The following is a 16,903-nucleotide window of genomic DNA, read 5'->3' as shown; positions in this document are numbered from 1 at the left end:
GAGGCAAAGAGAGAGAGAGAGAGAGAGAAAGATATAGGTCTAGAGATAGAGGGAAACAGAAAAATAAAAAATAGATATATACAGAGAGACAGAGCGAAACAGAGAAAAATACAGACGAGAGAGAGAAAGAAAGAGATATATAGAGAGGGAGAGAAATATATATATATATATATATATATATATATATATATATATATATATATATATATATATATATATATATATATATATATATATATATATATATATATATATATATATATATATATATATATATATAATCCTATTTTAAATTTTAATTTTAATTCTAATATTAAGGATACGTGAGTTTTCACCACTTGATTTAACTTGAGTTACCTTGAACTCCAATACCATCATCACACACATCATAAGCAGATTTGCTCTGGAATAAGCAAGGTATTGATCTAAATGAATTTTTTTCCCCTTCCCCCTTTATATATTTATGTATTTATGTATTTATTTATTTATTTATTTATTTATTTATTTATTTATTTATTTATTTATTTATTTATTTATTTATTTATTTATTTTTCTGGGATTTATATTTAATGGTTTTACACTTTATTATTTCAGGACTTACATTGGGTTATTTATTTAATTTGAGCTTTTTACTAATAATCTCACTATTACAAATAGGATTGGTTAGTTTGTTTTAAAGTTCTTAATTTTTATTTTAGGATTTTTAAGATAGCTGTGGGACAGGATAGGATTTTCTCTTTCTCTGTGTCTCCCTCTCTCTCTCTCTCTCTCTTTCTCTTTCTCTCTGTATATATATATATTTATTTTTTTATTTCTCTCTATCTCTATATATCTCTTTCTCTCTCTCTTTGTCTCTTTTTTTCCTCTCTTTTTCTCTCTCGTTTTCTGTCTGTATGTATCTATCTCTTTCTCTGTCTCTATATATGTATATATATTTTTATATATATTTGTCTCTGAGTCTCTTTCTTTCTCTCTGTATCTATTTCCCCCCATTCTCTCTCTCTCTCTCTCTCTCTCTCTCTCTCTCTCTCCCTTGGGTACAACCAGAGGACGAGGAGTTGTGGACGATGTGCGGTGGCCCGTGCTTTCCTATGACTTCCTAGTGAAACTGCCTTATGGGTGGGGAAAGTTGTAGTGTTTATATATATATATATATATATTCTCCCTAACCCTTCCACAAGCACTTTCACTGTCCTCTGCCTGATTAAGCTCATGCCATTTTTTTAGAGTCACAGAAAAACATTATTACACAACATGCCATATCACATGACACTACTATTTTGGGAATAATTACACACAGAGAATACATTCAAACAATATTTTATTATACACATATGTGTATACATAATTTATGTAGACAAATGATTTCGTCCTACACCTTTTGTGAAGACATTCCCAAGAACCATAATAGACAAAAATTCAATTCATCACACGTGTTAAGATACAGCTGGCTGTGATTATACACCTGGCCAGTAGGTGGTTTCGTGAGCACATGCAGCTTCAAGAAATGAACCCTTTCTCGAACCAGTTGGCTCAAATGGTTCAATGCCTCATGAGGCTTCATCTCACCATCACTACTTCATTTCTTCATGAGGCTTCATTTGGCCATCACCACATCTTACTGGTAGTCCTTGTTTAATCCAAGTCCTTTTCCCATGAATTGCTGCTTTGGCTTCCTCAGCTCTGTTGCAGAACCAGCCAAATGCTCTGTGGATTCCTCAGCACCCTCTACCTGTGTAGATTGGACCAGATTTATTTCACCTGCTGAGAAGTTGCTGCAGAGTGACACACAAATGTGTGTGTTCATCCACCCACATCTGAACCCACGAGCAGGTCTGCGCAACAATAAGGCAAAACAGGAATCAAGCCCAAAACAATTCAGGATCTGACAATGAACTGCTTTAAATATACAGGTAATATACAGGTAATGGCAGAAGACTGAAAAAGGACATCAAAGTTTAAATTATGGCTAATACTGACAGTGATTAAAATGTGTTTCATACTTTGGTGCAGGACAGCAACAGGTCCTTGAACATTTAAACTAATACATCATTGCTAGACGTATCTGCAGCAGCGGGAAGCCTGATCAGAGAACAGCTTGAACCAAAGATTGGGGAGAGTGTGATTGCATTACATAGTTTTGAATTTTTGCTGTCACAAAAGAAATACTGAATAATGTTAGAAGTTACATTTGAAACAATGAGATCATTTCTTAGGCCCTTTAAACTGTCAGTCTTTGCTGGATATTAAAGTCCATCACTTTTGAATGGGAGCAATGTCCTAAACAGGATTCTTTCTTTCTCTTTTAAAGCCGACTGTACAACAATCTGCATCTGTTCTAATGTAAAAACATTCTAACATAATTAACATGCTGTTTTCTGTAATTATAAATGCATGTGTAGAAAAAAAAATCTATGACAAAGTTTTGGGTCAGATACTCAACTAATGTGGAAAATGAAAATGTAAAAGCTCCACGGTTTACTTCAGAATGAAACAGGAAACCACTGATATCAGAGTTTCCTGTTGTCTTGTTTCATGTAGATCACAGAAACAACAGAATCACCCCACCTCTCACTTTCCTACTCACAGTCTTACCAAACAGGTAAAGGATTGGAGCTCTAACAGAAATCCTGTGTTACCTTATTATACAATTGGCTGCACAATGCTGGTACTTTCTTTTAAGTCCAAAAGCATCACATCCTACTTTTTCAAATACATATGGGGTAAGGGGGATTACTGAAATATCTATCTATCTATCTATCTATCTATCTATCTATCTATCTATCTATCTATCTATCTATCTATCTATCTATCTATCTATCTATCTATCTATCTATCTATCTATCTATCTATCTATCTATCTATCTATATATCTATATATATATATATATATATATATATCTATCTATATATCTATATATATATATATATATATATATAGTGGCTACAACAGATCCCAGGAACAACATCAGACATCTCAGTCCAGAAATGTGCAGTCCTAGGCACAGCCAAGATACTGCGCAGAACCCTCAAGCTCCCAGGCCTCTGGTAGAGGACCCGAGCTAAGAGGAAGAAGAATCACCACCCGCGGTGGGTGAGAAGGGAATTTTTTATATATATATATATACATATATATATATATAATTAGTTGTTTTCAGTCCTGGGCCAGACTGGTGACCTGTCCAGGGTGACCCCGCCTCTCGCCCGGAACGTAGCTGGAGAGGCACCAGCAACCCTCCCAACCCCATTAGAGACAAGGGTGAACAGGAATGGATGGATGGATAATTGTTGTTAATACATAGTTTTACAGAGATCAGATTAAGAGATTCTTGCTCTTTTTTACTGTAAATTAAATTATTTCTGTTTCACACAAAATTCTGGAACTGAGAAAGGACAATTCAGTGTTTGCTGTCAAGAGATAACAGAGACATCTATGCAGTTTTAGTAGATTGGGAGGGTGGGGGGGGTAAATATAACCATTAAGACCTCATTGAATCATTATTTTATTATTTTTCAGCTTTTGTTATATATTGGAAAGTATAACACATTTCTTGACAGCAGTCAGCTTCTGATATACAAAGACTGAAGAAGCCTTATGACCTTTGAAGAGAAATCTTCAAAAAGTCTCTCCAAACCATTTGTGCTGGTTTACACAAGCATTCATGTGTAGTTTGAACAAAACCCTGAAAGTTTCTCAGGCATTCTTTTATCAAGTCCTACTACACGTGAAAAGAGTTTGTGGAAATAAACATACAAATTGTCAATTTTGTCTTTTTCTCATGACTTAGACATTGATGAAATATATATTAGATCAAACTGACTTCTGTTTCATTACTAATCATATTAAGATTTAAGTATATTGGACTGATGTCTTCGGAGTTGACATAACTGAGTTCTATGTCATTTGAATTCCTTGAAGCCAGTTTACTTCCTGTGTAAGGAAGTCAACAAATGATTCACTGTCATCTGGACCATTATTAGCCCTGATATCTCATCTGGTATCTTGTGGGTGAAAAAGATTGATACTATGGAGAGAAGTTTGACTGCCAAATTTATAATTCTGTGAGAAGGCTGAGATCAGATGTATAATTATTGTTTATTAGTGTCATCACACTAATAATTATCTGCCTTATGAAGCTGCTGTCTCCTTATGGTTCTGATCAGAATTATATATTTTTTGCTCTTTATCATTTCAAAGAGAATAAAATCTTGCAGGAAACACATGGGGTTTTCCTTACCTGCACAGAAGTCTACACTGACCTGAAAACTTTCTTTGTCTCCTTTTATGTGGTTGACATTGTTTCATGGTAAATGATTCATGACTGATTCCCCTGAATTATCATTGGCAATGAGTACAATGGATAAAATGTAAAATCCCTTAACCTGAATAAAAAGGGCAACGTCACTCTGACCAATGAGGGTGTAGGATCAAAGAACCATTCTTACCTACTATACCTCAGAGTTTCATTCAAACACTTCCTACATTTGAATTCCTGTTTCTCAAGACCCAGAGTTGCATAAGCAAAGCAAAACAAAAGAAATGTGTCATCTTGGGAGTTTATGAGGTTTTTGTTTTTTTCTGTGCTTGAATATTTATCTATGCTTAATTTTTGCAGTTTCTGCTTAGTTTATTTTCTTATAAGATTGGTTTAAATCCCACAAGGCTGCGGGTCCTGATGGCATACCTGTACGTGTCCTCAGAACGTGCTCTGGGGAGCTGGCAGGAGTGCTGACGGACATCTTCAACCTGTCCCTGCTCTGCGTTGTACCGACCTGCTTCAAACCTACCTCCATCGTCCCAATCCCCAAGAATCCCAACCCAACCAGACTCAATGACTACCGCCTGGTAGCCCTTACCCCCATCATTACCAAGTGCTTTGAGTGGCTGGTCCTAGCACACCTCAGATCCTGTCTCCCTCCCACACTAGACCCCCAGCAATTTGCATACAGGCAGAACAGGAGCACAGAGGATGCAGTCTCCATAGCGCTGCACTCTGTCCTTTCTCACCTGGACAGCAAGAACACTTACGCCAGACTGCTGTTCTTAGATTTTAGTTCAGCATTCAACACTATCATCCCATCACAACTCATTACCAAACTCACAGACCTCGGCATCAGTTCACTCATGTGCCACTGGTTGCTCAACTTCCTGACCAGTCGACCTAAACATGTCCGGCTGGACAATCACTTCTCATCCACCATTATCATAAACACCGGAGTGCCACAAGGCTGTGTGATGAGTCCCTTCCTCTACTCCCTCTTCACCTATGATTGCAGACCTGTCCATAGCTCTAACGCCATCATCAAGTTTGCAGACACGGTGATCAGCCTCATCAGAGATAAGGATGAGGCCGCTTACAGAGAGAAGGTAAACCGTCTGGCTGAGTGGTGCAACAAAAACAACCTGCAGCTGAACACCGAGAAGACCAAGGAGCTTATCGTGGACTTCAGGAGGAACGCTGACCTACATCCACTGACCTGTCCTTAGAGATCCTCATGAACTTCTACCGCTGCACCATTGAGAGCATCCTCACCAACTGTATTACAGCTTGGTACAGGAACTGCTCTGTCTCCGACCGGAAGGCACTGCAAAGGGTGGTGAAAACTGCCCAGTATATCACTAGGGCACCGCTCCCTGCCATCAAGGACATCTACAGGAAACGTGTATGAAAAGGGCCGGGAAAATCACAAAGGACTTCACTCACCTAGCACACACACTGATTTCCCTCCTGCCCTCTGGGAGGCGTTACAGAAGCCTACGGACCAGAACCACCAGGCACCGGAACAGCTTCTTTCCCACAGCTGTTACGCTTTTGAACGTCTCCTGACATAAAACATAAACTATAAGGACTGTACTCCCCTATCCTCTCATACAACAATAACATATGGACTATCCTCACACACACACACACACACACACACACACACACACACACACACACACACACACACACACACACACACACACACACACACACACACACACACCACAGACTGTTTTCCTCACACACATATGCAATCTGTAAATCTTATCTGCCATTATTTATCTGGTATTATAAACCTACTAATACATATATAATCCATTCCCTAAAAGCTCTTTTTTCTTACTTAACAGTTCCTATAGTGATCCAGGGTTTGTTAATTGGGAAGCATCTCACTGTTCTGGTGGTTCTGTCCACCAAATGTGTTCTGTGACCATTTCCTAACAGCCATCTTTCTAACAGGTTGACGCTTCTCCAGAGGTTTGTTTTCAGAGCAGGAAAAACTAAGATTATGATCGGATTTCCCAAGAGGAGGTCTTAGTTTGTAGACATATGCATCCTTGACATTAGCAAAAAACAAATCCAAAGTCTTGTTTTCTCTGGTGGAGCAGCTGACAAACTGGTGAAAAGTTGGCAGTGTTGAAGAGTGTGAGGCATGATTAAAGTCAACAGATATTGCCACAAATGCATTAGGGTGCAACAACAGAACTGATGACATCACATGCATTATCGGCAACAGCTGAGGGTGGATTGCCAAAATAACACTGGAAAAAATGCCACCAGGGATTTCAGGATCAGTTCGGATCCTAACTGATTAGGATACTAAACAGTGAAACGGAAAAGTATGTTTCAACAGATAAACTCTACAGAAAAATGCATATGAATATTCTAATCCAGGACCTTCTTCCCGCAAGGCAACAAGGCTAATGAAAGCCCCACTGTGCAGGTGGAGTCTACAACAAATACTAAAAGACAAGTTTACCTAATGGGCTGTATGGTTGTCCATTTGATAGAACTGTTGCCTTGCAGCAAGAAAGTCCTGAGTTGACATCTGGCTTGTGGTCTTCCTGGATAGTGTTTGCATGTCCATGTGTGCTCAACATCATAACTGTTAAAATGGATTGTCTACTCTAAATAGTCATTAGTTGCAAGAATAAGTGGGGATGGACAATAGATCAATGGAAGTTTGCGTGAATTTAGATTTTAATTTTGATCCTCTCCCCAGGGCCACACAAGATGTAACAGCACATTCTCACTTCTTTTTATCTTCTTCTTCACAAAAAGATTCCCTTTTTAGTCAATATAAGGTGTCCTGAGATGATTTGCAGTTAAGCTGTGAATTGTTTTTGTGAAGAGGAAGATGAGAAGAAGAGAAAATGTGCTGCAATTTCCTGTGTGACTCTGGGGAGCGTGTCAGGTCTCTTTTTTAGATGGTGGGACTTTACTTGTACCATTTTTAGAAACAGCAAAAAGCAACATGATGTGGCACAACTGAAAGGGATTTTTTTTATCAGATCAGCTTAAATCCTAATTTAAAATAAGGAAGAAGCTGTGTTTGAAAGTGAACTGAGACCACAAGATGGGCAGATTCTGGAAATAACACATCTCTTTCACATCCTTCCTGTGTTGCTCTCAGGTATCCCCCTCCTACTTACATCAGTAGGAGGGGGGCACATCACTGGAAAAGTCGGTTTACTCATTCTTACAGTGACATTTGAATTCATACAATAATGGAATACTAGTGTTTTATGGCTCATTTTGATGGACTTCCTACACATCTTCTCAAAAAGCTCCATTTTACTGCAACTTTCATGTATGAATCACTCCAATATATATATTTTAAAGCTTAAAATCAGTTGGTATTATGTGGGCGGTGTGTGTGGCTCCAGTTTACAGCATTTTGATAAAGCCATTGGTATTCTTTGAAGAAAAGAAAAATGTTTTTTTTCATCAATGGGAAAGAATTACAGGCTTATTCAGATCCATTTAATTTTTCACTCTAAAATTCAGATTGATTAAAAGCAGAACTCACAATATACTCAAGGGGGATCTATCACAGAAAACAGGTAAATATGTTGCACCGCTTAATTTGGTGCAACATATTTACCTGTTGCACCAACAGGTAAATATGTTGGTGCAACACACTATAAAATGTGTTGATTTTTAGCAACAATGATTTATTAAAAAAATCACAATACTAAAAAATAATAATAGTTATTCTGATAAATAGATCGGTAACCAAAAATCCCTCAAAAATTAATTATAGGTTAGATTTAAATCACTCAGTTTATATCAGCAAAAAAACCTAAACAATTAAATGTCCAAAATTTCCCGTTCATTTTTAAAGAGAAAAATGTCCACAAAGGAGTTTCATATCCTCAAAAAACAAAACAAAGTCCTGGAAAGTATTTCCCCGTTTTAATCCAAAGGCCCAATCCAAAATGAAAAATCCAAAACGTCAATCCCTCCGCCCTCACAAAAAATAAAAAAAAATGAAAAAATAAGAAAAAGGAGTGGTACCACCAAAAATCCCCAAATAGAAAAGTAAAGTCCTGATCCCGGATGACTGAGATGCTCAGAGTAGAGCCACTGCTCCTTCATGTCAAGAGGGGCCAGTTGAGGTGGCTCGGGCATCTGGTCAGGATGCCTCCTGGACGCCTCCCTGGTGAGGTGTTCCAGGCACGTCCCACCGGGAGGAGACCCCGGGGAAGACCCAGAACACACTGGAGGGACTATGTCTCTCGGCTGGCCTGGGAACACCTTGGGATTCCTCCAGAGGAGCTGGAAGAAGTGGCTGGGGAGAGGGAAGTCTGGGCCTCCCTTCTGAAGCTGCTACCCCCACGACCCGACCCCGGATAAACGAAAGAAGACGGATGGATGGATGGATGGATGGATGGATGGATGGATGGATGGATGGATGGATGGATGGATGGATGGATGGATGGATGGATGGATGGATGGATGGATGGATGGATGGATGGATGGATGGATGGATGGATGGATGGATGGATGGATGGATGGATGGATGGATGGATGGATGGATGGATGGATGGATGGATGTCTTGATCTCACCGGAAGAGTCTTTCTTCCCCCTTGGTGGCATCCTCTTGCACCGGGTGGCGTTTCCTGGGTGCGGCGCTAGGACAAACTTTGATTGCTATTTTATCTATTTTCTTTTCTTTTTTTTTTAACTTGTTTTAAACATTTAATCAAGTCATATCCCCCGCTGCACAAAAGTGACAGTGTGCGTCTTCCTCTCCGGTTGCGCCGCTGCGTGCCGACACACACTAATTTCAACCACACCTAAAACCAGCATGATGCTGCCCAAAATCAATTTTAAACAGTGGAAATTTGGAATAATTTCAACAATGAAATAACAGCAACTGTTCTACAAAACAGTTTGATACATTTACTCTTTAATGTATTTATTTAAAAAAAACATTATGTTACTACTCTTTTTTCATTGCAGACATTTATTAAGATCAAAAATTTTCACATTATTTTCCATGAATATAGACTCAGCATCCCATCTTGACAGAAAAAATGAAAATGTAGAAATTTGCAAGGATCAATACTTTGCAAATTTGAGCAAAGGATCAGTACTGACCTTCAGTCAATACTGACCCTGAGTAATGAGGGTCAGTATTGAGTAGAAGCTCCCTTTTGAGCTGGTACAGCCATGAGTTTTTTTGAGAATGACGTAACAAGTTTTTCCACACCTGGAATTGGAGATCCTCTCCAGTTCTGTCAGGTCTGTCCGTCCTGACTAATTTCTTCCCAATATGTTTTTTCTTTCCTTGCTGTGTATCACTGTTCCTGCTCTGAGTCCTGCATTATAAAATGACGGATGTAAATCTCTGGATTGTGCAATCATATTTACACAGCTCATTGTGCCTAAACTTTTAAAGTTGTGCAAGCAGTCATCAGCTGTTTTATTGCGGTTCTGAGTTATTTGGTAAAATTTCTGTCCACTGATGGGGACTTTTGCAATGTCATTTGATTCTTGGTTTCTTTTTTCTCATTAACTTATAGAAAGTTTAATAATATGGTCACTTGAATCTTTGTTGCATGTAAAATGTTATTCTTCCTGTAACAGCAAAGCTTTTGTAGCTTTTCATGTAGCAATCACTATTTTATTATCATTTCCACTAAGGGTAAATTGTCTAAAATACTGACTGAAGTATGGCTGTAGGATAACAGTTCACCCTGTAGTCAGTAAGATTTGTAATCATTCTCCAGACAGTTGTCATGGATTCAATGTGTTTTACTAGAATTATTTCCAATGTCTGTTACTTTTATCCATATATTTATTTTATTCTAAATCTGTTTTGAGAGCCATGCAGTCCCTGTCAGTTAACAGTTTGGTATTCCATGTTTTACTGAAAATGACTCTGACGTGTAGACATGAAGCTGACCAGAGAACCTGTGAGTGACAACTGTCAGGAACTCTCTTCTTTAGATCTTGACATATTATCTATATTGTTAAGTATCTCAGGACAGAGGCAGGCCTCATGAAAGATCAAATTGATCAATTATCAATTATCAAATTGATCAAAGTCTTGACAATTGCCAGTGATAATAAAAAAGATCAGCAAAATACAAATTCTTATTCTTCATGTAAACATTTTATCTTATAATGTCTCCATAAGTGGATTTATATATTTAAAAAAAGCACAACCATGGGACCATAAATGTAGAAAAAATTGGTCCTACCTTCCAAAACACTCACTCCTGTGAATATGAAAGATTCATACTCATCTGACTATGATACATTCATGATGTTTTCTGTCAAATATTTAAACTCAACAGCTGACCAGACCAATGATAAGAACTAAGTTTTGCTCATAGTTGAGAAACTTTAGCCTGTAGCCTTAAGTTAACCTTTCACAATGTAGTCATTTTATTCACCGTTTGCCTGTTACACATTAAAATCTAATTGCTCACCTCACAAAATATTTAAGGTATTATTTATTTATGGTAAATAGTAAAATAATTGCTCATAAAATGAAGCACAACTTTCCACTTTTGTTGAACATGACAGGTGGACTGATGAGCTGTTACTTCATATTTAATATCCCTTTTCTTAAAGCTGCTCTGATCCCTCAATATGCTGAGAAGAATTATGACACATTTGAGAACCTTTTTGGTCAATTATAAAAAATATTTTGATTGATAATATCATAGTTATTTTGTGCCATTTCAATGTGATACTGATGGAATATAAAAGACAACATTAAGCACAAATTAAACTTAAATTGTTCTGTGATCACAAGTACCTGAGACTATCCACACGTCTTCATGAAAGAGTGACTTCACTGGGTTTCTATACAACAGTTCTCAGGGTGTTTCCCCTTCACACACGGGGAACAAGTGCTTCATGCAATAGATAAAAGTATTTCCTACTATAGAAAGTACTTGTTCACTGTGTGTGTGAAGGGGGAAACACCGTTTACACACACACACCCATGCACACACACACACACGCACACACACACACACACACACACACACACACAACTTGTATACTGTATACATATTACATAAGTTGAAATGCTGAGGTCTTTATTTTCTCAATATCCGTATGATAAACAGTGGTAACTAAAATGTTGTTGCATTATCTGGAGGAGCTATTCAGGTCTCTGAATTAAAGGAAGGCTCTATACTACATGCGTCACAGCTTTACATTGAGCTCTGTCTATTTTAAACTGGGGAAGTGACATATTTCTCTCTGAATAGAACATCAGAAAGTTCATTTTTACCACTGTGATAGAATTTATGCAGACACAAAGTTTTTGTGATGTTTTTAAACACCTGTTGATGACAATGTGTGTGTGTAAGAGAAAGAGTAAGTGTTAGATTCTGCTAATTGTGTGTGTCTAAAATGGTTGCGACACAGGTCTGTGTGTGTGGTTTGGGTATAACTCAGTCAGAGGTTTGTGTAGGCGTGTTCTGGTCCACATGAGCCTCCCAGGTTCTAGGTCTCTTCCTTATCAGCTCCCCACTTATTCACAATGAATGACATCACTGGAGTTTCCACCAAAAGAAGCTTTTAATAGAGAGTCTCACAATGTCAGTTAAGAAGAAGAAGAGGAGTCCTCTCACCATACATTTACAGTTTGACTTGGATTGGAAGCAAGAACTTACTCAGAATAATGGAGAGTGAATTCAAGGTATTACTGGATGCAGATCCCAGCACAGGGACAAGTGATCAGACATCCACGAGAGTCAAAACATTTCAAGTATCCAGACGTACCTTGGTCCTGATGGCTTTCACTCTCTGCCTTGCTACTGGTGGTGCTGTTTTCCTCTTCTCTAACGCTTGTGTCAAGGTGAGTGTTGTCTTCAAAAAGGGTCAGAGATCTGCAACAAATAGTTACTACATCATATGATCCCACCAAAACTAACAGTGTCTCTTTCTCTGTCTTCTGACACAGAGTGCAGGATCAGACGAGGGAAGCTCTGGTGGGTACTTCTCCTTAATTCTTTGACACATTGAACTTTTATGAAGTTGTAGTTAACAACAGCATCTATTGTCTAATCTGTGTTTTACAAGTAAATATTATATACCTGAACTTTTATGTATTATTTTGTTATGTAGAGATTTGTTCCTTAAAGGGACAATGTCCCAGAAAAATGCTATTTTGCATCCAGAAGAGGGTTGACATTTTTTCCTCTGATTTTACAGCCTTTCATCACGCCTTAAGACAAATTTCAAACAGTAGGGCAGCCATTCATCTAGAAGGTAAGAACCAGGCACCTGCAGGTGGGGGGGGGCTGGAGGAGGTTGATCCCCTGCTGCTTTTACTCTTGATACCCTAAGTGCCCTTTTTGGGGTTTTTTGTTTTGTTTTATAAAAATATGGGTATATTTTTTATGATCTCTCAGCAGCAGTGTAATAAAAAAATAAATACATTATTGAAAAGAAAACAAAAGTTTTCTCTTCAATAATGTATTTTTTTATTCTTACTTTTTTATCTGGACAATAGTATTTAGCTAAACATAGCAATATAGCTAAACAAATGACTCTGGCTGCCTTTGGTCTGATAATGACTCTGAATGGATTCTCAGTTCCTCTGCCTCCACGTCGTTATGACACCAGGTCAGGATGAGGGAGGGGGCCTGTGCCCTCTGTCAGATTATGGGCAAGAATTTTTTTTTTCAACATACACTTGTTTGTAAATAATGTTGATGTTGAAGTTTTGATTTATTTTCATAATTGTCCACACAAAATCCTCCTCACCCCTAAAAACAGAGATGGTTCAGCTGCAGAGAAAACTTCTGACTTTAATTTGATCATTCTGCTCCAGTGCTGGACCATTTGGTTCACTCCAGGCAGCCTGAGGCAGTCTCACTGCTGTGGGTCAGAATCAGATATCCTGATGTAGAGAAACGGTAACATGGCCGTCACCTCGAATCCGAAGGCACCTTTTAGTTCTCTGCTTCACTTTAATCTAACGTTATTACCACGCGGGTTCACAGTTTGCACTGCTGCTGAGAGATCCTAAAAAATATACCCATGAAGCCCAGGCAACCAAAAGAGTCTCTGTGGCGCTTATTACAGCTACTGCTCCTTATTTACCTAATGTATTTGTGAACAAGCTGAGCTCAAACATGAAGCTTAAAGATTATATCAGATTGTAGCCATGGTAGCACATTATTCAATCTATCAATATGATTTTTTTGTACTTAGGATTAGGTTCCTAATTAATTCCTAAATGTAGTTTTTTTTTCTCTGCCAAAACCATTAAATAAAAATTAATAGCATTATCATTCTCAACAGAGAAATGCTAAAGTTTTAGATCTATGGTCTGTGTTACAATTCAAGCATTTATAGGGGCCCCAGACTGTAAGCAGACCTTTGATAGATTTTTTTTTTTTAGGTCGACTTATGAAGACACTGTAACAGAAATCAGCTAAACTTAAATGCATGGATGTTTCTCAAGATCTTGTTGAAAGACAAAATCTAATGACAATAATTTCTCTCAACCTTACAATTCTAGATCTCTCAGAGATACTTACTTAGAGAATTATGTAGATTTAACCCTTCTGACCTTTTTTGATCTTTAAAGCAGCCTGCAGCAAAGTTGCAATGAAGATTAAACAGTCAAATATTATTAGGGTCTATTAAATAAAAAAGCAGTAAATTTGCTAGTTTCATAACATGCTTCATAACCAGCAACCTTCTCTCCCATGGTCTGTCTCAGATCCACACAGTCAGCAGCATTACACCAGTCAGGGAAAACATAGATCAAATTTGCTTTGATTGTCCCCACATGACAGTGACATAATATGATCCAAATAAATATTAGATTCTTGATTAATATGGGTTGTTGTTATTTTGTTGTAAGGTGTTTTGCTCAGTGGGCCCCTGTCCCTCCAGGTCAAGGGCAGGGGCCCAGCCCTGGTAAGAACAAACTGCAAAGTGTAATCTACAGCTCCATTAAAACCAGAGGCGAACAATATGTATAATTCTGCTTGTTTATTTATGTAAAAGATACAGAAGGACATATTATGGGTTTTTTCTTCATAATTAGATTTACCTTTGGTAGTTTTTCACTGTCTACAGGAGCATATTATAAGTGCAATTATCTGATATTCATGTTCATTTTCATGCCTGTGTTTTAAACAGGAGAACACGACCCCACCATAAATACGTCAGTGAAGTGGATGAACAAAGTGAACCAGGCACACTCTGAAGGTCTACAACTAAAAGACAATGAGATTTTGATTCCTCATGATGGCCTCTACTTTGTTTACAGCCAGGCGTCGTTCAGAGTGAGCTGCAGCAGCAATGCTGATGACCTTACTTCCAATCGCATGATCCACCTGAGTCACACAGTGAAACGCTGGTCCAGATCATTTGGCTCTAATGATGAGAGGTCCTATCGGACCCTCTTGCATTCAGTTCGTACTGTGTGCCAGGGTACAGCCAGTAAGGATCCAGACTCAGCTGGAAGCCGGTTCTCTGCAGTATATATGGGAGCAGTATTCGACTTAAAGAGTGGGGACAGACTGAAGACGGTTATGGAAGAAAAGATGCTTGAGAAACTTGAGGAAGATGCAGGGAAGACTTATTTTGGTGTCTTTGCCTTGTAAAGAGAGCTTGAAGAGGGCAGTAAATTATGACATGAACATACATGTGGTGGCAGAGTAGAACTGACCCTGTTGCATAGAACCAAAAGAAACTTATGATTTGTAAGTTTTACATTTACAGATCAATCAGTGATTGATGAAAAGGCTTATTAAAGAAATAATGTCTGATATGTTGATCTGTAATCCGGGCTACAGAACTATTTATTAAGACATGCCATTTTTGTATCACTTATGTTGTGTGTTTTTGCTGCTAACTAGTTGTTTCACTACAGCCTGGCAATGATGTGTAGACATATTTATTTATTATTATTTTATTTATTTAAGTATTTATTCTTTTTTCTCTTATTTTTGTGTGTTTTTCTGTTGACTAAATCCTGTTATATATTATGGTTTTGTGGTGAAAAAAACTTGAATAAATTTGTTTGCAAAGATTACAAACTCTGATGATTAGACTTTGCAGTAGTAGTCTTGTTCTCACCTGTTTATCGCTTGGACTCAGTGGTCTTGTAAAATTGCATATAAGACACATTTAACTTTAAAAGCACTGTGATCAGTTGTCTTTTGCAAACAAACTCAAACTCGATAACAAAATTGGTAAAAACGTGTAATACAACAAACAAACAATGTCATGATTCTCATGGTTGGCTCCGAATAAAATGAAGTTTTTTTTGTCTTCAAAACGTGTTTGATAACATTTGACAACAATAATTAAAACTTCTGACCTGCCAATTCTGATATATATTGAATATAATGTAAACATCACTGTCAGATATGCAGTAGGTTTATAGTAGGTGTATGAATGATCTAATAATCTGACTGTTGACTGCAGCAATCCACATTATTAGCAGAACTAGAGGGCCCCAAAACCAAATTTTGCTTAGGGGCCCATGGAGGCTTGTGCCAGCCCTGAAATGATGTTACTAGTCTTTTTGTCAATTGGTGGGGGTCGAGTTTGGGTGGCAGACGAGAAGCGATGTGACTCTGAACCTGTTTCTCAAAGCATTTCATGGTGATGGAGGTTAGAGCCACTGGCTGGTAGTCATGGTGACTGCCAGATCAATTTTCCCTTGTGCCGGGAGCACACAATGCAGCCAGAGAGGTGGATCCAATCATTTTCACGGCACTTCTGATTGATTTCTCAGTAAAACAACTCACAACATTATATCAACAGTTGCTGTTAAAACCCCCCGACAAAACTCTGAAATAAATAAATAAATAAACCTGGTCTTGTGTGGGATCTTATATGGTTTTGTGTTTTGGTTTTTTTAATTGCCAAGAGAATCAGTCTTTTTCCAACTTTTGTCACATTCATTTAGCCTGACAAATAATAACTGTCTTGGTCTAAAGAAAAATAATGAATACAGTTAGTCAGTACAAATAGGTAGCCAGGCATAGACAATCAGAAAAGAGAAAATATAGGATGTGAAATCAGATTACCTTTGACAGAAAGGTAATCTGTCAAAGGTAATCTGACAGATTACCTTAATAAATCTTGACACAGATTTATTAATAATAATAAATCTGTGTCAAGAGGGTTAGGGTAGGGTTAGGGTAGGGTTATTATTATTATTAATAATAAATCTGTGTCAAGATTTATTATTAATTTCTGTGTGCGCCTGAGGTGGCTTCCTCAGACATTTGTGGGAAGCCCACCATAAAAGGTGACAATGGGAAGGAAAGAACCAAAGTCTCAAAAGTCACTAGATGCAACATCCATTACACTTGTGATGGCCAAACCCATCATCACATGATGTGTGATGATCACACATGTGTGATCATGGAATTTTTTTGTAAGGGATGTTATGGGGGAACAAATTATGTCAGACAGCTGAAATATTTGCTTCCCCCTTCATAACTTTGGTTAATAACTGTTTCCAAATCCACAAGATTTGTTGTTCCTGAAGAGAGGAATAAACACAGTTAAGGTGTTTGTGAGGAAAAAAAAAGAGCTCCCATGATAAGGAGGGGGAACAAATTATTTCAGAGTGCTGAAGGTAGAGCAAATGTTTACAAATTATCAGTGATAGTTATGTGTGATATTATGTTTG

General features: G+C 37.8%; 1 protein-coding gene across 1 annotated transcript; it reads left to right on the top strand.

The window, feature by feature from the left end:
• The first annotated feature begins 11,845 nt into the window (after window positions 1-11,845).
• On the top strand, window positions 11,846-15,431 carry tnfa (tumor necrosis factor a (TNF superfamily, member 2)). Its single transcript, XM_044139191.1, has 4 exons — window positions 11,846-12,091; window positions 12,197-12,224; window positions 12,448-12,504; window positions 14,392-15,431. The coding sequence occupies exons 1-4, from the start codon at window positions 11,915-11,917 to the stop codon at window positions 14,856-14,858; spliced, it is 729 nt and encodes a 242-aa protein (XP_043995126.1). The 5' UTR covers window positions 11,846-11,914; the 3' UTR covers window positions 14,859-15,431.
• Window positions 15,432-16,903: the final 1,472 nt, after the last annotated feature.

This window comes from Gambusia affinis, linkage group LG14 (genome assembly GCF_019740435.1).
Source record: "Gambusia affinis linkage group LG14, SWU_Gaff_1.0, whole genome shotgun sequence".
Lineage (NCBI taxonomy): Eukaryota > Metazoa > Chordata > Actinopteri > Cyprinodontiformes > Poeciliidae > Gambusia > Gambusia affinis.
Note: the sequence above shows the minus strand (reverse complement) of the source record. Positions and strands in the feature narration are given on the sequence as shown.

Excerpts from the sequence above, each read along its gene's own strand:
- tnfa (XM_044139191.1), top strand. The coding sequence starts at position 11,915 with ATGGAGAGTGAATTCAAGGTATTACTGGATGCAGATCCCAGCACAGGG. Across the intron at positions 12,225-12,447 it reads ATCAGACGAGGGAAGCTCTG|CCTTTCATCACGCCTTAAGA; the intron begins GTGGGTACTTCT and ends CTGATTTTACAG. Across the intron at positions 12,505-14,391 it reads GGCAGCCATTCATCTAGAAG|GAGAACACGACCCCACCATA; the intron begins GTAAGAACCAGG and ends TGTTTTAAACAG.